A 23,797-nucleotide genomic window follows, 5' to 3' on the forward strand; every position below is an offset into this window, starting at 1 on the left:
TTACAACCCAGCTCCCGTACCTAGCGATCGACAAGCTGTATCAGTGAAGCACTTATGTATCCTTCCAGTCTCTTTTCCTCCTTTGGCTAAATTATTTTCGATCTGTCTCCCTTCTTAGATTTTAGGCTCTGAGGGCAGGCATCATGTCTTGAACTAAGCCCCCTCCTTCCTCTCCCCCTCCTTCCTCTCCCCCTCCTTCCTCTCCCCCTCCTTCCTCTCCCCCTCCTCCCCCTCCTCCCCTTCCCCATCCCCCCTGCCTTACCTCCTTCCCCTCCCCACAGCACCTGTATATATGTATATATGTTTGTACAGATTTATTACTCTATTTTATTTGAACATATTCTATTTGTTTTATTTTGTTAATATGTTTTGATTTGTTGTCTGTCTCCCCCTTCTAGACTGTGAGCCCGCTGTTGGGTAGAGACCGTCTCTAGATGTTGCCAACTTGTACTTCCCAAGTGCTTAGTACAGTGCTCTGCACACAGTAAGCGCTCAATAAATACTATTGAATGAATGAATGATTGTCTTCTACCTCTGCTGTATTCTCCTAAATGCTTAGTATAGTGCTCCCCACAAAGGAGGCGCTCAGTGAATGCCTTCAATTGATTCCACCCGCCGTTCAGTTTGTTCATGACATTTTGACCCTAACTAGTGAAACTGAGATTGTTATTGCTTCTCTCTAACTCAGACATGGAAGTATTTTGACCCGAGAGTCACCAACAGACAAGAAGCAGAAGGTTGAGCGCAGTACATCCCACGACTTTGATCCCACAGGTAAAAACCACCCATCGTTCCACCTGGCAGAGCTTGGGAGGTGGAGCTGGGGGCTAAACTGCGGTGTTCAGTAATAACTCACATTTTGACCCCTGAATGTGGTGTTGAGGCCTAAGCTGCTTGATTTTTGTCGAGTTTAAGATTTGGGTGGAAGGTTGGCCCTTGACTGTAACTTGGAGGGCTCAAAACTGGGTGGCTCGATTTAACATCTAGTAAACAAATAATTACTATTTCTTCATTCTTACTAAGTGTGTGTGCAGTGGTTAATAAAAGTACCTGGCACCTGTCTTCAAAAGATTCTGATATTTACTTGGAAACATTAGGGTGATTGTAAGTTTCAAACTATATATATATATATATATATATATAGGAGAGAGAGAGAGAGAATATGTTTTAGCAGAGTGGTGTGGATTGAACTCCTGTAAAATCAGGATTTTGGGGGAATAAGATTTTGAGAAGCAGTGTGGCCTAGTGGAAAGAGCACGGGCCTGAGAGTAGGAGGATCTGGGTTCTAATCCTAGCTCTGCTGTGTGACCTTGGGCAAGTCACTTAACTTCTCTGTGCCTCAGTTTCCTCGACTGTAAAATGGGGGATGTGACAGTTCTGTTCTCCCTCCTACTTAGACTGTGAGCCCCACCTGATTGATTATCTGGTGTTTACCCTAGCACTTAGTTCAGTGCCTGACACACAGTAAGCCCTTAACAAACACTATTATGTTTATGATTATGATTATTTCCTAGTGTGGACCCACTGGAAGGAGATAGCCTACTCCCAGTCATGCTTTATAAATATAAAACCGGGTGACAGTTCTCAGATAAGCCTCCTGAAATTACTCTCTGTTTGGGTACCTCCACTGTATCCTGCAGCTGAACAGCCCCATGGGAGTGTGTGAAAAGATAAGAATGAAGTAATTAGCGCCAGGTTCATGTTTCAAAGCAAGATAGCTTCACTTTTCCTTCAGAATAAAGTGTTTTAGGCAGACTGTGACTAACAAATCTTATCCAAGAAGGAAAACTAATCCGTGATTGATAGTAAACCTCTCCCCTTCCCCTCCCCTCTAGGACAGGGAAAGCAAAAGCACTTTGCTGTAGTGCAAGCTAGAAGTTGAGAAGCAACTTCATGAGCAGCACCGTGGTTTAGTGGAAAGAACGCAGGCTTGGGAGTCAGAGGTTGTGGGTTCTAATCCCTGCTCTGCCACTTGTCAACTGTGTGACTTTGGGCAAATCACTTAACTTCTCTATGCTTCAGTTACCTCATCAGTAAAATGGGGATTAAGACTGTGAGCTCCACGCGGGACAACCCGGTAACCTTGTACCTACCCCAGCGCTTTGAACAGTGCTTGGCACATAGTAAGCGCTTAACAGCTTCCATCAATATTATTAAGTTGGATCAGAATAGGATGGGTGTGTAAGGTGTTTCAATCCTGGATCTCCATTTGGGAGAATGAGCTCAGTGTCTGCCTCCTGATTTTAAGATAATGGGACCCAGAAGCTTTCAGCCCATTAACAATAATTACTGGCTTAACTGTCGATGATCACCAGTCTCTCTCCAGAGTGTCTAAAGGTACTGATAATTCTGATTTGCCGATTGGTTCTTTCCGGTTGATCCCTAGGGGCCCTGACCGCAAGTAACGATAATTCCGGTTCACCGATTGGTTCTTTCCGGCCGATCCCTAGCAGCCCTGACCGCAGTTAGGTTTAGCGAAGTTGGGCTCTGCATTTGGTGAGGGTTTCCTCTAGTCTGCAGGGTCTGAACAGACCTGTCCGCTTTCCCTTGAAGAACTTCTCCAGTTGTGTTTTTATTGTACTGTCTTTCCTATGAGGAGACCTCAGAGGGGGCCATCCCATGTGTCGTTCACATCTTGTTCTGAGAACTGTCGCCTACGTTGTTCACACCTTGTTTATGTTTTGCACGGTTTAACCTGATCATGTGATTCATTCTATTTATTTTCCATTAAGTTTTTTTTTTTCTCCCTACGTTGGTCTCCATATTTTCTATATCTTTCTCCTTTTCTCCCGCTCTTGTGCAGACAGTTCCTCCAAGAAGACAAAGTCTAGTTCAGAGGAGAGTAGATCGGAGACATATGGTAAGCTAAAGCAGCCAATTCAGCCTTGCCCCTCCGCAGCCTGCTATGTGCTGTCTTGTTTCTGTGCACTTGCAGCCTCTGCCCTTTGTCTGCTCTGCATGGTGTGATTTATAGCAGGGGAGAGGGAGCCCGGGTTTTAAGCTTGTCCTTGCTAGAAACTAACACTCTAGTGGCAAGAGTAGGCTATTCTCCACATTCTCCCGGGCCTGAACCTGTTTGTGCTAGAAAGTGTGATGGTCCTTCTATCTTTGGTTTTGGGGCTCTAAGTTACATGGAGCAGGCTTGGTATCCCATTCATGCCATTGGTGCTGATAGCCAAGATGAGCTCACCTGGGATTTGGGATTCCTGCCACTCCCCCTCCCCCTTCTCTCTCTTTTTCTCTGGTTTTAACTTTGTAGCTGTGCTGGCTTAATAGGTCAGTCGTTCCTGGAATGTGTCTGTTACATTGTTGTATCGTACTCTCCCAAGTGCTTAGTGCAGTGCTCTGCACACAGGAAACGCTCAATATATATGATTCACTGACTGACTTGATTCAGAATTCCAGCGGGGCCCTTGCTAGTCACTCTTTTCTTCTATATAAACTGGAGAAGTTATTCTTGTACAGCTTCTCTGGGATGACAAACACCAACTGAGCCATATCTCATTTTCTGGGCTTGAGAGAATGTTGTTGTTGCAGTTCATCATCATCATCATCAATCGTATTTATTGAGCGCTTGCTGTGTGCAGAGCAGTGTACTAAGTGCTTGGGAAGTACAAGTTGGCAACATATAGAGACAGTCCCTACCCAACAGTGGGCTCACAGTCTAAAAGGGGGAGACAGAGAACAAAACCAAGCATACTAACAAAATAAAATAAAAATAAAAATGGTATTTCATGAGGTTCTTTGAGCTTTTCTTGGATTTGACAAAGCTTCCCCACCAGCACCTTTCTTCAGATTCAGAAGGGTCCCAGTAGCAGATGTTCTGCAAGGGTCAGCCCCCAGCCCCTAATAATTGTGGTATTTGTTAAGCGCTTTCTATTTGCCAAGCTCCATACTAGGAGTGGGGTAGATACAAAATGATCAGGTCCCACATTCTATTCTAAGTAGGAGAGAGAACAGGTATTGAATCCCCATTTTATGGAAGAGGGAGCTGAGGCCCAGAGAAGGAAGTGACTTGCCCCAAATCACACAGCAGACAAGTTGCAGAGCTGGGATTAGAAGCCAGATCCTCTGACTCATAGGCCTGTACTCTTTCCAATAGGCCACACTGCTTCTCAGCTATCCCTGCTATCCCAATCAATCAATCAATTGTATTGGAGTGCCTGCTAAGCGCTTAATACAGTGCCTGGCACATAGTAAGTGCTTAACAAATGCCATTATTATTATTATTGTTACTATTCTTATACTAAGCACTTGGGAGAGTCCAATATAACAGAGTTGGTAGACACATTCCCTACCCACAGTGAGCTTACATACAGGTCATTGTTTCCGTAAATATACCCTTGCCACAACCTATTTCCAGAGAGAGGCCAAGTGTGTGGACTCGTTTGCAAATTTCAGCATCAGAGGCGTAATTTTCTTCACCTGATATCTTCCTACCCTGGAAAACTGCCCAGTCTGATAGTGTGTCCTAGGGAAAACTTACCTGAAAAACAGTTTGGGTCTAAATTGATTTCTTTAGTTTTGGGCCACCTGCAGAGCTGATCAGTGTCCCCTTTCCAAGACAGAGTCTGAACTTGACCTAAAGGCTGAGAGTTAGGGAGGGGATGAGGTGGGAAATCCGGCATTTTCCAATAGAATGAAAAGAATATCATATGGAAGTCGGCCCCTTTGCAGCTGTTTTCCGGCCTGCCATTTGTGGAAGAAACAAGGAAATGCCTTAAAAAAAATAATAAAAAGAGTGGAGTTTTTGGTGTTGGTTTATTTTTGTATTTTTTTTTTGTTTGCAGTTCATAGCTAGTAGCACACAAGCCCTCAGTGTCAGGTACTTCTGGTTTCTAGAAGATTCGAGGGTTTGGCTGCTGGCTAGAGAACCCCCAGCAGCTCAATCCCCTGCTTATGCTTGTGTAAAGTCGCCTGCTCGTTTTCTGCCGAAGATGTAAGTAGTCCTTTTTCATGCCGACCCACAGGAAATGCCTGGAAAAACGGATTGTTTTTCTGCTTCTCTCTCGGTCCTGGCTTTTTCCTTCGTTTAAAAAGCGGCTTCCTAATTTCAGTCTTGCCTCTCACCTGCCAAAAGACTTCCCAAGTTTTATTCTCTGCCCAGGAAGTGGGAGTCCGGCGCCAGAGTTTTATTCCCTTCCTGTGGCGTTTTGCTGTGTGGTAGCTCCCTTCCCCTCCCCCACGTGCTTCCTTGACCTGTTGTATGTGCGGAAAAGCTTGCTGTTTGCTTTGGATGGGGTCAAACGATTTAAGAATCTATGACTAGAAATATTGTGCTAATGTTTTTCTTGCCAGTGATGGGACTATTAACACTGGTTTGGGCATGCCATTGGCTAGGGAGTAGTAGAAACATTTTGAGTGGCAATTAGGAGGTAAGGTGGGGTTTTTCTGTGTGTGTTTGCGCTCTCGAGAGCTCTCGAAATACCTTTTTGGGAAGGTGCGGTGAACCCGGAGTTTTCAAGAATCACTCGAGGGTGGGATGCAACAGAGTTGGGAACAGAGTTCCCTAGCCACATTGAACTCTCCCAAGCACTTAGTACAGTGTTCGGCACACAGGAAGCACTCAACAAATACTTCAATAGATACCTTGTACCTACCCCAGTGCTTAGTACAGTGCTTGGCACATACTAAGCACTTAACAAATACCATCATTATTATTATAAATATGATTGAATGAATTAATTAACATCCAGGAGCTTACGAAAACAACTTGAATCTTTTGGCCAGTGAACCTGCGTCGCAGCTCCCAAAGAGTAGTCGTCCTCTTCGTCCTTCCCTGCCAACTGCAGTCACCATCTCCCAGCTGCATACAGTGCTCCACTTATTTACTCCCTTATCTATTCATTTGGTCTTTTTCCATATTCTTGCTATTATACCTATGTTTTTCTCCATCCTGTAAATAATTTCCATCTCACCTTTTCTCCCACTCAGTCCATCAGTCGATTGTATTTATTGAGTGTTTACTGTGTGCTGAGCACTGGACTAAGTGCTTGGGAGAGTAGAATATAACAAGAAAACAGACAATTTCCCTGCCCACAGTGAGCTTAGAGTCTCGATCGTAGGCTCTGGGAGAGCAGGGACCTTGTCCTTTCCCTCCAGCCTATTCCCCCAATGGCAGAGTGTAGTGTCAGCCCCAGTAGGCTCTCAGTAAATACCGTTCCAGTTGAGTAATCTGAAGGCTGGGGAAAGAGGGTTCCGAAAAAGGCTCAGCAGCCTGGAATTCGACTGGGTAGTAGTAGACGTGTCTATTAGTGACTTTCTGCTGGGGTTCTCTTGCTGCGTGTATATGTCCTTTAGGCCCCTCTCTTTTGAGGTTACCAAGTTTGAGCCGCTAGTCTGAAAGCCGAGGTTGGCAACTATACGCCGCCCGTCTCAAATGCCAACGATCCGCTTATACAATTTTTTGAAAGCTGACTTGGCCATTTTAGAAGTTCACTTGTGGTGAAGCCTTTCATATCGGTGGTTTTAGATTCCTCTTCTACTCTGCTCTTTTCAAATGGAAAGACACATTGAAGTTCCCTCCTGATAGTTTTGCAGGGGTCGCTTCTCCAAGAGATGGGACAGAGCCTCCCACGTAAGCTCCTTTTTTCCCCTCTATTTTCAAGCTCCCAGCATTTGGAAAGTAAAACCTATCCTAACTTTCATCTCCAAGTCGGTGCGGAGAATTCTCTGGCACATTTTTATCCCTAAAACTCTAACAGAGGACCTTGGAGGTTCAGTGGCAGCAAAGGAAAGACTCCTATGGAGAAAATAGAAGCATCAGTGGAGTGCTTTGCACATAGTAAGTGCTCAATAAATACGACTGAATAAATGAATGAATCAGTACGTAGTTGCCAAGGACTGGAGTAAGATAGGAGAATTCTGAGTGAAGTCTTCTGCTCCTTTCCTAACTTCTCAACCTTCTAGGCTGTAAGCTGGTAGTGAGCAGGGAGTGTGTCTCTTTATTGTTGTATTGTGCTCTCTCAAGTGCTTAGTACGGTGCTCTGCACACAGTAAATCCTCAATAAATATGATTGATTGAATGAGTGAATAACCCTAAGGAAGGTGGTTTTAAAACTAAGTTCAGCTAAAAACACACCAAAAAATTTCAGAGTCAAATGAATGGAATCAGGCCTCTTGAGCCATTTGAACCCTACTGCAGTCCTTATAGTGCTTTCAGGCAAAATTAGGGAACAGTACACATTTCTGTCCTTTTGACTTCTGGGGATTCGGGTGGCTTTTTATTTACTTATGAGGAGATGCTTGGAAATGAAGAGATACAGGAGAATAATAAGCCGTCCAAATCTTGATTCATTGTTTTTATCGAGCTTATCTGCCATTTTGTAAATTATAGTCACGAAGAGACGGTATACCCCTGAAGAGATTTGCCTCTGGGAAGGTTTAATCAGAAGGAAAACTCGAGCCAGGGTACCTGGGATTTCAGGCCCCTCCTGTTGGAAGCCCTGTGCCTTTAACCAGGAAGGTTCTTAGTGAAAGGATTATCTGAAATCTTACTCATGAAACATGCAGGCCTGGCAGCAGAGTTTAAAAACGAGCCATTTTTACAAAGTAGCCCATGTGCCTGTTCCCCCACCCTGCCCCGGGGCCTCATTCTTGAGTGGTGAGGCTTTGAGAAGTTTGGTCATGTAGAGAAATCGAAGGGAAGGAAAGACTCTGAAGCACTTTCAGTCAAGCGGGCTAGCATGAGTCCATCCACCTCCCATACAGCAGCACTCTCCCTTTTTCGCTCAGTCCGTCATATTTATTGAGTGTTTACTGTGTACAGAGCACTGTACTTAGCGGTTGGGAGAGTACAGTAGAACAATAAACAGACACATTGCCTGCCCACAAGAGCAGCAAACAGTCTTCCTGCCTGGTGCCGAGTTGTACTTACCAAGCACTTAGTATAGTGCTCTGCACACTGTAAGAGCTCAATAAATATGATTGAGTGAATGAATGAATGAACTTTGCCCCTTGAGGCAAGTCCACCACTAGGATGGACTCCGGGCTAATCCGTCCGACTCCAAAACTGAAGCTCCTGCCATCACCATTTAAAAAGGGCACTGCTGAGTGCAAACCAGTACTCTCCCAAGCGCTTAGTATACTGCTTTGCCTGTGGTAAGTGCTCAGTAAATACCACTGATAAAGGGGTGACATCTTCCTTTTCTGACCTTCAGTATACATCCAAAAGCACGACTCTCGGGGAAAGAGCACAACCAAACATGGAAGCAGAAAGGGTTATTTTTTCTTCTCTTTTGTGGAAAAACAGGTAGTACAAAATCAGGAACTGATCGTTTTGACAAATGCGATTTAGCGCTATGTTAGGCAGCTTTATTGGCATTGTACCTCAGGGTTTGGTTTTTTGTTGATTTTTTTTTTTTTAACAGACTAGTGAAATACCTAGTGAAGGATAGACAGGTGGTGAAAATGGAATCCAATTTGACCTGGAGTTACCTTGGTTGGAGTTTGGGCTAGGAATTTGTACAGAAACCAAGGGTTAATAGTCTAGCTCTGAGGAAAATATTGCCGGCTCCTGAGTGCTAAGTGGTCAGGGATGTGGTTTTGTGGTTCATCTGAAAGACTGATACAGTGTGATGTAAATTTGGTAACCCCCTCCATGCAAAAGTTTCCCAATAGGTCCAGCTGAATAAGTGGATGTGCACACTTGTAAATGAGGCAGTTTCTTTTTTATCTAGAATGCCTTTTGGAGGGCATCTGAAGATATACCAGGTTTTGGGGGAATCTAAGTTTCAGGAAGGGTTTTTGAGCAGAGACAATGAGAAGCAGTGTGGCCAAGTGGATAGAGCATGGGCCCGGGAATCAGAAGGATCTGAGTTCTAATTCTGCCTCTTCCACTTGTCTGCGGTGGGACCTTGGCCAAATCTCTTAACTTTTCTGTGCCCCAGTTACTTCATCTGTAAATTGGGGTTTAGTACCATGAGCCCCATGTGGGACAGGGACTGTGTCCAACTTGATTAGCTTGTATTTACCGCAGTACCTGGCACATAATAAGCACTTAACAAATGTCATTAAAACAAATGGGAAAGTTTTGAGGTTTCATTTGGGTTAGGTGACCTGGGGGAGAATTCCAAAGACTGGAAGGTTATGGAGCGACTGGATGGGGGAAAAAAATGTTGGAGAGTCGAAGTGGCAGTCAAGCAGGAAAATAGAAGGGAAGGGAGAGGAAGGCTGATAGAAAGTTTACATTTGATAATTGGAAGGGAAACCCCAACTCTGGATTTTTGAGCAAGAGAGAGAGAACACATTTATTTTGACCGTCTAAAGAGTTGGATTTCAAGTGGATTTTTTTATAAGAATGCACCCAGAAATGATGTTAATGCCTGTGAAATGTCCAGAATTGCAGTTGCAAGTAAGATTTAGGAAGTAATGTTCAAAACTCTCAAACTGTAGGCCAATGAGTGACGAGATGAATGTCTCCAGGATAGGTCAAGTGGTCAGTTGGACAGCTGGGGCAGTGAAGTCCCTTAGAGCCCTGATTTGTTTCTACAGCTTTGGTTTGTAGAACAGAATGATGAAAAGCTTTGGTCTTGGAGTAACCTGAAAATGCTTTGATTTAGAAAATAGTTTGTAACATTCAGCTGGGACTCATTTGTTTCACTGCGATTTCATTTCTTTTCATGAGGGCTTCCCAGTGTCACAGACACCTTAGTACAGTGCTCTGCACACAGCGAGAGCTCAATAAATACGATGGATTGATTGAGTAAATTGGTCAGTTGGTATTGAAAGTGAGTTGCCTTGAAAGGCTGCTTCGTCCTCCAGATCTGCTCAAGTCTGTGAGAAGCCCTCACTTTCTAAGGCTGTGAGTCTGCAGTAAGAAAACAACTGAGGGAGAGAGCGACTCTTTCAGTTCCCTTTTTGGTTCTGACAGGCTCCTGGACTCCAGCCCTGTTTTTTCTCCCAGATTTGCTCCGTCTCTTTTCCTTCCAGTTTTAGGTTTCATCTGCTGCCACGGGACTCTCCAGCAAGATACCGTTCCGTCAGAGGCCTGGCTTGGACCTTAATTTGTTTTCCTCCTCCTCTTCTGGAATTTATTTACGTTAATGTCTGTCTTTCCCCCTCTAGACTGGAAGCTCCTAGTGGGCAGGGAACATGTCTACCAATTCTGTACTGTACTCTCCCCACGCTTCGCCCACAGCGCTCAATAAATCTCATCAATTGGTTGACCGTACCTCGTCTTCCCTCCTTACCACTCATTTTTCATCCAGGTCTCGTTCAGCGCTGTGTAATTATCCAGAAGGATGACAATGGATTTGGACTGACCGTCAGTGGAGACAACCCAGTCTTCGTACAGTCTGTCAAAGAAGGCAAGGCATTTTCATAACCACGTCAGAAGGCAGTAGAGACCCTCAGGACCCTCTCGGAGGGAGGGCTGGGGATAGAGAAGAGAAGTTAATGGCTCTCCTCTTTCCCTCTGCCGTCATCTCCAGAAAAGAAAGATAGCTATGTACCTCATGGGCTGTTGCACGAGGCTATTTTGCTAGTGTGTTAATCCATCTAGGAGTGAATTTTATCCAGGTTTTTTTTTAAGTGCCTAAAAGAAAGGAAGTTTCTTTAATACCTAATGGGTTTTAGTTTTCGTGGCTACTAGAGAGTTAGGCTTTCTGGGTTGGTGGTTTGTTTTTTTTTTGAGCAAAGCAACTTGGAGAGAATGGAGGAAGGGAGCTGGGAAGAGATTTAAGAAGCAGAGGGTCCTTCCCCTTTAAGTTCTAGACAATTGAAGTGGATTCAAGTAAACACCCTGATTCCTCCTTTAGATGGAGCAGCCATGCGGGCTGGAGTACAGACGGGTGATCGGATCATCAAGGTAAGGAAGAGGCCCGTTTTACCCCAGGGACCCTTGCTCCAGGAAAATTGGAAAGATCTCAGCAGCATTCTCATGTACTTCCTGCTTCAGATTTCAAAAATAGCAAAACAATTACACATCCCGGGTACATCGTTGTGCCTAAAAATAGCATTTTGTGTTGTCAAAAATAGCATTTCCTGACAAATACTCTCATTTTCAGTTAGGGTGGCAGTTTGTACTTTTAGGGCACCACCCGATCAATCAATAAGGTAATGGTAAAACAGCCTAGAAAAACAAGGGTAATAAAATTGAATTGGGAAAATTATTGTTACTGTTCCTTTGCCCTTGAGTCTTTTATGCTCACATCCTATTGAGTGAACTGTTCTTTTTTGCTGAGAATTCAGAGGTTAAAACTCAGGGAGGACGAGTAAGATGTAATGTTATTCAAGCACAAGGGACTGTGTTTGACGTATAACAATTATGGTACTTGTTAAGTGCTTACTATATTTCAAGCCCTGTTCTAAGCACTGGGGAAGATACAGCCTAATCAAGTGGGATCCAGTCCATGTCCCATATGGGACTCCCAGTCTTCATCTCCATTTTACAGATGAGGTAACTGAGGCACAGGAAAGTGAAGTGACTTGCCCAAGGTCACACCGCAGACACGTGACAGAGCCAGGATTAGAACCCAGGTCCTTTTGGCTCCAGGCCTGTGTTCATCATCAATCGTATTTATTGAGCGCTTACTGTGTGCAGAGCACTGAACTAAGCACTTGGGAAGTACAAATTGGCAACATATAGAGACAGTCCCTACCCAACAGTGGACTCACAGTCTAAAAGACTGTGTTCTGTCCACTAGGCCATGCTGCTTCTTCAGCAGTGTATATTCATTCATTCAGTCATATTGAGTGCTTACTGTATGCAGAGCACTGTACTAAGCGCTTGGGAAGCACAAGTTGGCAATATATAGTATGTTGCTGTGAATACTCATTGAGTGCTTGGTGAACATGGCCTAGTGGATAGAGCCCAGTCCTGGGAGTTAGAAGGACCTTGGTTCTAATCCCGGCTCTGTCACTTGTCTGCTGTGTGACTGAGGGCAAGTCACTTCACTTCTCTGTGCCTCAGTTACATCATCTGTAAAAATGGGGATTGATTGTGAGCCCCCCATGTGGGACATGGACTGTGTCCAACCTGATTACTTTGTATCTATCCCAGGACTTAGAGCAGTGCCTGGGACATAGTAACCATTTAAAAAATACCATTTTTTTAAAAAAAGAGAAAGATAGAAGTAGGAAAATTGTAGCAAGCCTATGAAATGTCCTGGCAGCCCTATGAATTATTTTACAAAAAAAGTCTTTAGTCTGGTGAGCAGTAGTTTATGAATTGCAGATTTATCCTTTACTCCAACATGCTTAAGTGGGCACATGCCATTTCTCTTTTCAGGTGAATGGAACTCTTGTGACGCACTCAAACCATTTGGAGGTGGTGAAACTTATCAAGTGTAAGTGAAATTTTGGCTTTCTCTTTATTTCCACGCAGTGTCCTGAAATCCTCGAAGCAGGGACTGTATAAGCTATAATGTAATGGAATCAATCAATTAGTGGTATTTATCGAGTGTTTACTATGTGCCAAGCACTGCACTAAGCACTTAGGAGGGTACAGTACGGCACAGTTGGCAAACACATTCTATGTCCACAATGAATTTGCAGCCTAGAAGGGGAAACAGACATGAATAGAAATAAACAATTTATAATGTATAATATAAAGATGCATATGTAAGTACTCCAAAGTCACAGATAAAAGTGTAAACATACTGTTCATTACTGGGGTGTGTGTCCCTGTTTGGATCATTAAGATTGTGTTCAGGATCCCTGAGGAAATTTCCTGGGGATCAAACCCCGTGAGAATGTGCTTTTTCAGATCAGCTGGTGCTTCTCTTGCTTCTGTGTTTTCAAAATAGTTTCCTTGTTTTTTTAATGAATTTTTTTATTTTCCCACTCCCAGGGTAGAAACAGGTCTCAGACTTACAGTTTGGCTTATTGGCTGAGAAATGCCAGGGTTCTAAGGGTTAAGGGAGGGTGAAGAAAGATGATTGCACACTTGAACTGCAATCCCGGGAGGGAGGCGGGAGATACTAGTTTACTCTTTGAAGAAATTGCTTCGGCCAAAACCATGATACTAGGGCAGACCTCCTTTTCACCATTCTCAGCCAGGCATAATAATAATAATGATGGTATTTGTTAAGCACTTACTATGTGCAAAGCACTGTTCTAAGCATTGGGGGGGTATACAAGGTGATCAGGTTGTCCCACGTGGGGCTCACAGTTTTAATCCCCATTTTACAGATGAGGTAACTAAGGCACAGAGAAGCTAAGTGACTTGCCCAAAGTCACACAGCTGATAAGTGGCGGAGCCGGGATTAGACCTCTGACTCCCAAGCCCATGGTCTTTCCACTGAGCCATGCTACTTTTCTGTGCTTGATCAGTTTCTGGTCAATATCCTTCTTTTTCCTCCTGTCTTTTTTTCTCCTTTCTCAGCGGGTTCCTATGTAGCTCTCACTGTTCAGGGTCGCCCACCTGGGTCACCCCAATTTCCATTAGCTGACTCGGAAGTGGATCCGGCAGTCTTCGGACATATGTCTCCCATCCTGACATCCCCCCACTCACCCGGACCATCTGGAAATATGGAGAGAATCACAAGCCCAGTGCTGATGGGGGTAAGGATGGGAAGCAAATGTCTGGCAACAGCCTGTCAGGGTGGAAAATTCCCGAGGTTCCGTCACAGAGCAATTGGGTTTTCACTTGCCAACGGGGAAGGTGGGTTTTTGGATTGTGGAAAAATCGCCATGTGACTGGAAATATTGGGAGTTCAGGAAGGAGGAAGAAAACCCTGGAAGAGCAGTCAGCACACCAGTGGGATCGGGAAGGGCCCTCCTCGTCTTTGAAGAATTGGCTGAAACTTCCACCTCCTTCTGGGGTGGGATAGCGGACCCTAGTGTTTCCAAAAAGCCGGTGAAGTAGCAGTGGGGGAGGAGCTGAAGTGACCTACCGATCTTCCATTTTAACACACAACTAGCTGTGTGCATGCCCAGATGTCAGGCCTATGGCAACCCGGAGTGGAAGGAAGGCTAATAAATTTGGGGCACATGGAACTGAGGCAGTTATATGTTGAGGCGAAGGGGGTCATTCTTTTTCTCCATTTGGCTCTCATTTTTCTGGCTTGACTTTCCCTCTGTTCGCCCTTGTTTTTCAGGAGGAGAACAATGTTGTTCACAACCAGAAAGTGGAGATTCTGAGAAAGATGTTACAGAAAGAACAGGAGCGGTTCCAGGTACCGAGTTAGTCAGAGGCTAGGAAGAGAGAGGGAGGGAGGGACCCACGCAAGAGCCATAACCGGGCTGACCAGCTGTCCACTTCCCCCCAGTCCAGTATCGAATCGCACCCTAATAATGTCAGCTCCGGCGGTGTTGACCTCTGCCAAACCGTCGGGGGCCCCAGGGCTGTGTCGATCCCTCACGAAACATTTTTGTCACCAGTCGTTGCAGGAAGATTACAACCGAGCACCCTCTCAACGGCTCCTCAAGGAGATCCAGGAGGCCAAGAAGCACATCCCTCAGCTGCAGGAGCAGCTGTCCAAAGCCACAGGCTCTTCTCAGGTAACCCGGCTGCTGAACGACACCCCTCACTGGCCCCCACAGGGCTCCCCTGGGAAGGACTGTTTGAGCATCCCTTTGGGTGGCTTTCGGGAAAGCTGGTCCTTCCGGGGTTGGGGATGCTGCAGCCCCCGTCAGAGAAGGGACCCTAATTAGAGGGGGACCTCCACGTTCCAGTCCCTGGAAATGCTGCCACGGCTTTAATGATCGTATTTTGTATGTTGTATGTGCATTCGTAAACACGGTTCCTTCCCTAAGGTTCCTTCCCTAAGGCTTCACTGCCTGTATCATTGCAATCCTTAATGAGTAATTACCTGAGATGGGGAACTGGGGAGTTGGTTAACCTTGAGTTACACAGAGACTAAGACAAGTGGGGAAGATGGTGTAAATGAAATGGGTCGTTTTTATAAGCCGATAAACTGTTTAACTTCCCTGTTTTGCTGCAAGGGAGCAGCGTCATGAAGACTAGATTTCCCTCCTTTGCCGCCTTGCCCGTTTAAATCCGCAACCCTTTGCCGCCAATATACTTTTCCTCTTCCTTAAATGCACTGATTTATCATTTGACTTTTTTTTTTATGGCAAGTTGGGGCTTTCCACCTGCAGGCGTGTCCTCTTACCTTGGTCTCTCTCCTTTGTTCTCTCATTTTTGAAGGGTTTGTTGTTGTTTTAATCCGTTTTAGGATGGAGCCGCAGTTCTACTCCCTAAGCCCTTGGGCGATTCCTTGCTGGCCAGCGAGGTAGAAACAGACAGTGGGGATGCGGTGGGTAGAATTGATTATACCAGTGGAGAGGGTTCTCGACCCAGCAGCGACATTGCTGATGTAAGTACGGTGTGTAATAATAATGATAATGATAATAATAATAATAATGCTGTTTGTTAAGCGCTTACTATATGCCAAGCTCTATACCTCCCTGTGGGTTGATTTTTCATTCATTCATTCATTCAATTGTATTTATTGAGTGCTGTGTTCAGAGCACTAGACTAAGCACTTGGGAAGTACAGTTCAGCAACAAGTAGAGACGATTCCTGCTGACAACAGGTTCACAGTCTAGAAGGGGGGAGACAGACATCAAAACAAGTAAACAGGCATCAGTAGCGTTATTATAAATAAAAAGAATTATAGCTATATACACATCATTAATAATAGTAAATAGAATTATAATTATAAATGTGTACATATATACACAAGTGCTGTACTGATGGCTTGTTGCTCTTCATTTTCCTCAATTAAGGGTCTTCATTTATCAGCGCCACCCCCACAATCATTCATCACTCAGTCGTATTTATTGAGCACTTACAGTGTGCTGAGCACTTCACTAAGCACTTGGGGAGAGTAAATTATAATGGGAGAGTACCATCATCCTCTTAAGAGGGCAGTGCTCTGAGTGAAAAATTCTGAAATCTCCCTCCACTTAGACTGTGAGCCCCATGTGGGACAGGGACGGTGTCCAATCTGATTACGTGCATCTGCCCCAGCATGTAGTTTAGTGCCTGGCACATAGTAAGCACTTAACAAATACTTTGTTTTTTAAAAAGCAAAAACAAAAAAAACTATATTTAATCCCCACCCAGGAGCACTCACAGCAGATTGTATCTTTCAGGAAGATACACCCCTATGCCTCCTCCACTTCAATGCAGATGGCTCCCAAATCTCGCTAGTCCCAGAGTGTAACCTCCTCCGAAATCTTGCATTTCCTTCTGCTTCTGGGACATCTCCTCGTAGATGTAGCACTGGCACTCCCAGCTCAGTACATCCCAAACAGAACTCCTCAACTTCCCTCCCAAATCTTCTCCTTCACCTAACTTTCCCACAACAGTTGATGATGCCTCCATCCTTCCCTTCCCTCAAGTCTACAGTCTTGTCCCTATCGTAACCTAACCCTAATTAGGAAGCACTATGGCCTAGTGGAAAGGTCATGGGAGTCAGAGGACCTGGATTCTAATCCTGGCCCTGCCACTTGTCTGCTGTGTGACCTTGAAGAAGTCACTTCACTTCTCTGTGCTTCAGTTTTCTCATCTGTATAATGGGGATTAAATGCTAGTCAGCCCATGTGCTAGTCAGCTGTCAATTGTATTTATTGAGCACCGTAATAATAATAATAATAATGGTATTTGTTAAGCTCTTACTATGTGCCAGGCACTCTAATAAGTGCTGGGGTGGATACAAGCAAATCGGGTTGGACACAGTCCCTTGTCTCACGTAGGGTTCACAGTCACGATCCCATTTTGCAGATGAGGTAACTGAGGCACAGAGAAATGAAGTGACTTGCCCAAGGTCACATAGTAGACAAGTGGCAGATCTGGGATTAGAACCCATGACCTTCTGACTCCTAGGCCCATGTTCTATCCACTACGCCATGCTGCATCTCACTTAATGTGTTCAGAGCCTGGGAGAGTACAATATATATATATTGTGCCATATATATATATATGGCATTTGTTAAGTGCTTACTACGTGCAAAGCAGTGTTCTAAGCGCTGAGGAGGATACAAGGTGATCAGATCATCCCACGTGGGGCTCACAGTCTTCATCCCCATTTTTCAGATGAGGTAACTAAGGCACAGAGAAGTTAAGTGACTTGCCCAAAGTCACACAGCTGACAATTGGCAGAACTGGGATTTGAACCTATGACCTCTGACATCCAAGCATGTGGTATTTCCACTGAGCCACGCTGCTTCTCTACAATATAAATCCCACTCCCTGTTACTTAGTCCGTGAGCTCCATATGGGACTGGACTGTGTCCAACCTGCTTATCTTGTATCTACCCCAGGGATTAGTCCAGTGATTGGCACTTAATAAGTGCTTAATAAATACGATTATCATATCCTTGACTCCTCCCTCTCTTTCAGTTACTACACTCAGTCAGACCTTGTCAAATTTCTTCTAGAGCTCCTACTCCTGGAAAGGTACCACAGCAGACAAATGGCAGAGCCAGAATTAGAGCTCAGGTCGTCTAGCACCCAGGCCCATGCTCGTTCCCCTAGGCCATACTGCTTCTCTTGTCCTTTCTCTTCACCCCAGCTCTCAGTGTTTGTCTCTCCCAAGCTTTGTTTCTCTCAAGCAGCATGGCATAATGGAGGCCTGGAAGTCAGAAGGTCATGGGTTCTAATCCAGACTCCACCACTTGTCTGTTGTGTGGCCTTGTGCTTCACTTCATTTCTCTGTGCCTCAGTTGCCTCATCAGTAAAATGGGGATTAAGACTGTGAGCCTTATGAGGGACAGAGACTGTGTCTAATCTGATTTGCTTACATCCACCCCAGCTTAGTACAGTGCCTGGCACATAGTAAGCACTTAACAAATACCGCTATTATTATTATTTCATGTTCTCCCCTACCTGGAACTCCCTTCCCCTTGAAATCTGACAGACCACAGCTCTTCCCACCTTCAGAGACCTGAGCTGCCCTCTCTCCCAGGAGGCCTTCCCCGATTAATTAAAAATCTTGTAGGGGTATAGCCCCCGAATTACCTCTTCAGCGCTTCAGGGCCTCCTTCACAGTTAGGTGCAAACTTGTGCATTCCCCCTTCCCCTCCTCCCACTTTTCTTTCTTCACCCTATCTATAAATTATTTTTGTGTCTGTCTCCCTTGATAGACTGCAAACTGCTTAGGGGCAGAGATCAGTTCACCTGACTCTTATTTGACCCTCCAAAGTGGTTAGTACAGTGCTTTGCACTTAGTAATCACTCAGTAATGTTGATTGATTGATTGATTGTTTGATCATGTTTGACATGGGGTTGAGGTAGGAGGGAGAGAGCTTGATGGGGACTTCTGCCCTGGAGGAACTTGAGGATGTCTAGCAGCTGTTAAACCAGCCTCCCTGGAGTGGAATTAAGGCAGATTGCTTTCCTTAATTATTCCTTTGCTGGAACTTTAATCCACTCTAAAACATGAGAATGTGTTAGGAATTTAAAGCGCCAGACACACCTAGGATTTGCCATCCTGGGACTGGGCTCGAGCACCTTGAAAGCCACCCAAGCTCTCTTTGCCAGTGGGTTAGCCCCAATCCAGGCTGGCCATATTGGGAGTCTCATCGCTCACCTCCGTCAGTGCAGAAAGCCAAAGTGGAGCATCCATAGGACTGCCATTGGGCCCCCCAAACCCAAGCAGCAGGCAAGTTCTGGTCTTCTCCCCACCCCAAGGGGAACTGGGGAGGTGAGGAAGGGACATAGGGGTTTCTGCTGCTCCCCAAGTTCTTATTTTGAGGAAACCCCAGAAATGGAGCAGGAGCCATTTTGGTAGAATGTTTTAGAAGACCATTTGAAAGTGAATTGTCAACCCAAGTTTCATTTTCTTCAAGACCCTGGGTATAATAACGATGGCATTTATTAAGCGCTTATTATGTGCAAAGCACTGTTCTAAACTAGGAGGGCTGCCTGTGGAATTAAATAGGCTACTGTAATTTTAACCGTGACAAGAGGTTCATTTTATTCTTTGGTATATGTGCAACAGCCTATCTATTTGAATTTAATTACCTTGGATTTGAGACATTGGAGTGGCTACACGGGAATATTTTTTTTTTTTTTTGCTACTAAAGGATATTCCTCTTGAGACTTTGTCAAACTGTCCTGCCACTTCTCAGGATGGATCACCCTATGCACATTTCTCTTTTGCCTGGTATCTAGTCACCCCTGGCAAAAACCCAATGTGGAGTTGCTTTGCTATTGCTCTTTAGGTTGAAGTTTTTCCCTTTCTTGGCTGGAAGTTCTATGGCTAGCCTTCAGGGATTTCAAAGCCAAATATTCCAGCTTCTCTGATTGTGACTTTTCAGCAGAACTTTTCCCTTGAGTCTCATTTTGTCTTGTCTTTTAGAGTCCTCGGAGTGGCCTGAGAGAAAGGATGTCTCTAGAAGAAAGCCCAGAGAAAATGGAGATGCAAGATAATGTGAGTATGACATATCTGGTATCAGAGGACTTTCTATTGCTGTGGATACCAGAGTCAATAGAAACTTCCTGGTGTTCATCAAAGGGGAATGAGGCCTTTAATATGTGGGGTTTTGTTTTTTGAAATGAGATCTGTGATTTCAAAATAAAACAGGTGAGTTTTAATGGCTTTCCTGAAGAAATGTTAAATGTCCAGTAATTAACTTAAGGCTGTAAAGGCAGTTGCTAAATCCGTGAGCTAATCAGCGGCAGGCCCAGAGACCTTGTTTGACCAAAACAGTGCACTGATTTTTGTACCTTCAACTGGATTTCAGTTTTTTTTAAAAAATGGAGCTTGTTAAGCACTTACTAATGTGCCAGGCACTGTACTAAGAGCTGGGTTAGGTTTGAGAGCATATGAGTAGTAAATGTATGCTATTACAGGGTTTTCTATTGCTGTGGCTACCAGATTCAATTGAAATGTTAAACCCCTGAGTTAAAGCAATTTAAGCTGCCAGCGTGACGAAGTAAAATACAGATTCAAAGTAGTAGGAACAGATGTCATGAACTTCAGTAGGAGTAAGCGCAGAATATGTTAGGGCTCGTGTAGGGGGGAAATGGCCACAATAAGTGATAGGCTAGATGCTCATATGGCACTAAGGGATTTACAAATCAGAGTGGACCTCAATCTGTCATGAGTTAACAATGCAGCTCCCTTGCTAAAGATGACAAGTCTGTGAGCCCGTTGTTGAGTAGGGACCATCTCTATATGTTGCCAACTTGTACTTCCCAAATGCTTAGTACAGTGCTGTGCACACAGTAAGCACTCAATAAATGCGATTGAATGAAAGTCTGCTGTTAGGACGTGTTAGGAAGCCGAAAGTACAGCGTGGCAGAGCTGGGATGGAATTCTCCCATTAGAGTCTGAGCTAGTATTAGGGAACGTGTCTGCCAACTCTGTTGTATTGTGCTCTCCCAAGGGCTTAGTACAGTGCTCTGGCCATAATAGACACTCAGTTAATACTATCGATGGTGATTGGGTTGGTATATTAAGAATGCTCTGCTGTGCTTGGGGAACTCGCCCTTGAAAGGGGAGGTAGACACCTTGAAAAAGATGAGAAAGAGAGCAGTGTTCCAGGTGATTTCGCTGTTGAAAGCCTAAGACCTTCAGAGGATGTTAAGGGGGCAGGAACTGTCAGTCAGGTCAAAGTGAGTTTGGATCAAGTCCAGGCTGAGCATCTGAATCAACAGAATCCAGGGAGGGTCACTAGAGGGAAAGGTTCATTCATTCATTCATTCAACCGTATTTATTGAGCGTTTACTGTGTGCAGAGCACTGTCCTAAGCGCTTGGGAAGTACAGCATGGTTACAGAAGCAGCATGGCCTGGTGGAAGGAGCCTGGGCCTGAGAGTCAGAGGACCTAGGTACTAATCCCAATACACCCCTTGTCTGCTGTGTGACCTTGGACAAGTCACTTCTCTTCTGGGCCTCAGTTACCTCATATGCAGAATGGGGATTCGATACCTTGTTTCCCTCCTACTTCAACTGTGAGCCTCATGTGGGACCCTATTATCTTATATCTACCTCATCACGTAGTACAGTGCTTGGCACATAGTAAGCTCTCAGTAAATGCCACAATTTTTAAAATTATTATTATTCTTATGCTGGAAGGGAAAGTTAGGGAAGTTGGAAAGCTCAAGCAGGGTGTAGGTCAATTCATGTTCATTAGTTCCCTGGTTAGAGGATGAAGTCAGGGTGTAGAAGCTCTTCTAACTCAGGATGGAAGTTGTTATCAATAATAATAATAATAATAATAATAATATTTGTTAAGCAGTGTGGCTTAGTGGAAAGAGTATGGGCTTTGGAGTCAGAGGTCATGGGGTCAAATCCCGGCTCCTCCAATTGTCATCTGTGTGACTTTGGGCAAGTCACTTAACTTCTCTGTGCCTCAGTTACCTCATCTGTAAAATGGGGATGAAGACTGTGAGCCCCACATAGGACAACCTGACCACCTTGTACCTCCCCATCGCTTAGAACAGTGCTTGGCACATAGTAAGTGCTTTATAAATGCCATTATTATTATTATGCACTTAAGTTGTGCCAAGCGCCATTCTAAGCACTGGGGTAGATACAAGGTAATCAGATTGGACTCAATCCCTGTCCCACATGAGGCTTACACTCAATTCCCATTTTGCAGATGAAGTAACTGAGGCACAGAGAAGTGAATTGACTTGCCTAAGGTCACACAGCAGACGAGGCGAAGCCAAGATTAAAACCCACAGCCTCTGACTCCCAAGCCTGTGCTCTTGCCACTAGGCCATCAGGACAGTGTTCATGTTGTTAGTCATACTGGGACCTTTGGAGATAGAATCCCGGCCTGGGCATTAAGCGCTTGCTATTTTCAAAGCACTGTTCTAAGCGCTGGGGAGGTACAAAGTGATCAGATCATCCCACGTGGGGCTCACAGTCTTTATCCCAATTTTACAGATGAGGTAGCTGAGGCCCAGAGAAGTGAAGTGACTTGCCCAAAGTCACACAGCTGACAAGTGGCAGAGCCGGGATTTGAACCCATGACCTCTGACTCCTAAGCCCGGGCTCTTTCCACTGTTCCACACTGCTTCTCATCCTTTTGTTCAGAAAAGCCAAGGGAAGACTGACCTCGGACTGATATAATGGATAATAGAAATTTTTTCATCTACTAAAAGAGAAGGCCAAAGAGAGGAGACTTAATAAGTACTTGTGAGCATATTATGTGGACGATAATGCCCAGCTGCTCATCATCTCCCCTGAGGTCAGAATGAAAGGAAATAGGCTGAAATTGCAGCAAGGAATTTAGGTTGGCTATGAGGAGGGTTCTGTGTCTCTAGTGTGGGGAACCGAGAGAGGTTGTGGATTCTCCTTTGGTTAGTTTAATAATACGATAGGCACTCATCTGTCTAGGATAATTGGGGTGTAGTCCTGGATTGAGGCAGGGGAAGACTTAGATGGTTTCTGGAGGAGTGTCTTGCCAGCCCCAAGAGTCTCTAATTCTGTGTGCAGTCCAACGGACTAAAATCTAGAGCCCCGATGAGGCAATATCTTCCGACCTTTGGGTTGGGGCTCAGGGTCCAGTGTGCTCTCTCCCTAGATCCTCTAGAGCTTTGCTCTACCTCTTCTACAATCCTTTTCGGTCCCCCAGGGCTGAGCCCTCAGCTTACACCTTCAAACTTGTCCAAAATAAGACATTCTAATCATCGAAGAGAAAATTTCCTACTTGACTCACTCTGCTGGAGAGACTGAAATCCCATTTGAGAATCCCAACGCCTTGTGAAATTAGTGCTATTTCAATAGATCTGTGAGATGAAACTGTTTATATTGGCTTTTGTCTAAAATCCTGGCCTAGACATTGGGATTTTTCAGATTCAGAGTAGCTATTTGGACTGTTTTTGAAGGAAACCTTCAAATGGAGGGCCCGATTGAAAATGGAACTCCAGATCTTAGACAGTGGGCTCCACTGCTTGTCTGCTGTGTGACCATAACTTCTCTGTGCCTCATTACCTTATCTGTAAAATGGGGATTAAGACTGTGAGCCCATTGGAACATAGATGTGTCCAACCTGATTAATTTGTTTCCACCCCAGTGCTTAGTACAGTGCCTGGAACACAATAAGTGCTTCACAAATTCCATAAACACACATACACACACAAAAGATAAAGGGGAATTCAATTATGGATCATCTGTGGTGTGCATCTGTCTTTTAGTGTAGCAGAAAAGCATTCTTTTGAGCCCATAGAAAAGGCCTTTTCTTTCGCCTAATGAGTTGGAGCATCTTTGCATATTCCTTCACTTGAAACCTGGAGAAGTAAGATTCAATTATTAGTTGAACAACCAATTAAGGGTGGTGGGGTCTTAGGCCAGAAGACTATTTAATTGATTTAAGCCAACCCAGTGAAAGACTCCACTTTTCCTGGAGGCCAACAGGAAGTGAGCTGGTGGTTTTTTAAACCTTTCCAAGAGAACCCAGTGTGAACGAACCATCCGCTGGGACCTGATCCGTAAGAAACCCCAACAAAGAAGCGATCAATCACTCAATCGATCGTATTTATTGAGCACTTACTGTGTGCAGAGCACTATACTTAGTGCTTGGGTGAAGACAGTATAAGAGTTGGTAGATATGTTCCCTGAGCCAAGCTATAGCTTCACCAAACCGGATTCCTTCATTTTAGGAGTGAAATGCTTGGCCTTGTAGCGACCTTTCATTGACTTTGGCCCCGTTCACCACCGCCCCCTAAAAAATAATAGTTTCTGAAGCTCACTTTTATAGGGCGAGATTGGTAGTCCTCCTAAACGGTTTTGCCTTTGAGCCCTCTGACAAGATGAATTTTGAGGGGTCTCTGATATTTTCTCCCTCCATCTCCCAGGATTCACACTCCAACATCGGGAGTTCCCCTAACCGTATAGCGTCTCAGATCATCGGGGCTGAAGATGATGATTTTGGCACAGAACACGAACAGGTAA

General features: G+C 44.7%; 1 protein-coding gene across 5 annotated transcripts in view; it reads left to right on the forward strand.

Annotated features, from left to right (window-relative positions):
* ARHGEF12 (Rho guanine nucleotide exchange factor 12) overlaps positions 1-23,797 on the forward strand; it is a 152,186-nt gene that overhangs the window by 85,038 nt on the left and 43,351 nt on the right. For 3 of the 5 annotated variants that reach the window (XM_038753317.1, XM_038753320.1, XM_038753321.1), the window contains exons 3-13: positions 689-774; positions 2,804-2,860; positions 10,209-10,307; positions 10,758-10,807; positions 12,230-12,287; positions 13,325-13,503; positions 14,040-14,117; positions 14,323-14,442; positions 15,120-15,260; positions 19,251-19,322; positions 23,701-23,793. In XM_038753317.1, coding sequence (XP_038609245.1) covers positions 689-774; positions 2,804-2,860; positions 10,209-10,307; positions 10,758-10,807; positions 12,230-12,287; positions 13,325-13,503; positions 14,040-14,117; positions 14,323-14,442; positions 15,120-15,260; positions 19,251-19,322; positions 23,701-23,793 — 1,033 coding nt within the window. The remainder of the gene's footprint in view (positions 1-688; positions 775-2,803; positions 2,861-10,208; positions 10,308-10,757; positions 10,808-12,229; positions 12,288-13,324; positions 13,504-14,039; positions 14,118-14,322; positions 14,443-15,119; positions 15,261-19,250; positions 19,323-23,700; positions 23,794-23,797) is intronic. The other 2 variants (XM_038753319.1, XM_038753318.1) reach the window with 2 other exon arrangements.

This window comes from Tachyglossus aculeatus, chromosome 11 (assembly GCF_015852505.1).
Source record: "Tachyglossus aculeatus isolate mTacAcu1 chromosome 11, mTacAcu1.pri, whole genome shotgun sequence".
Classification (NCBI taxonomy): domain Eukaryota; kingdom Metazoa; phylum Chordata; class Mammalia; order Monotremata; family Tachyglossidae; genus Tachyglossus; species Tachyglossus aculeatus.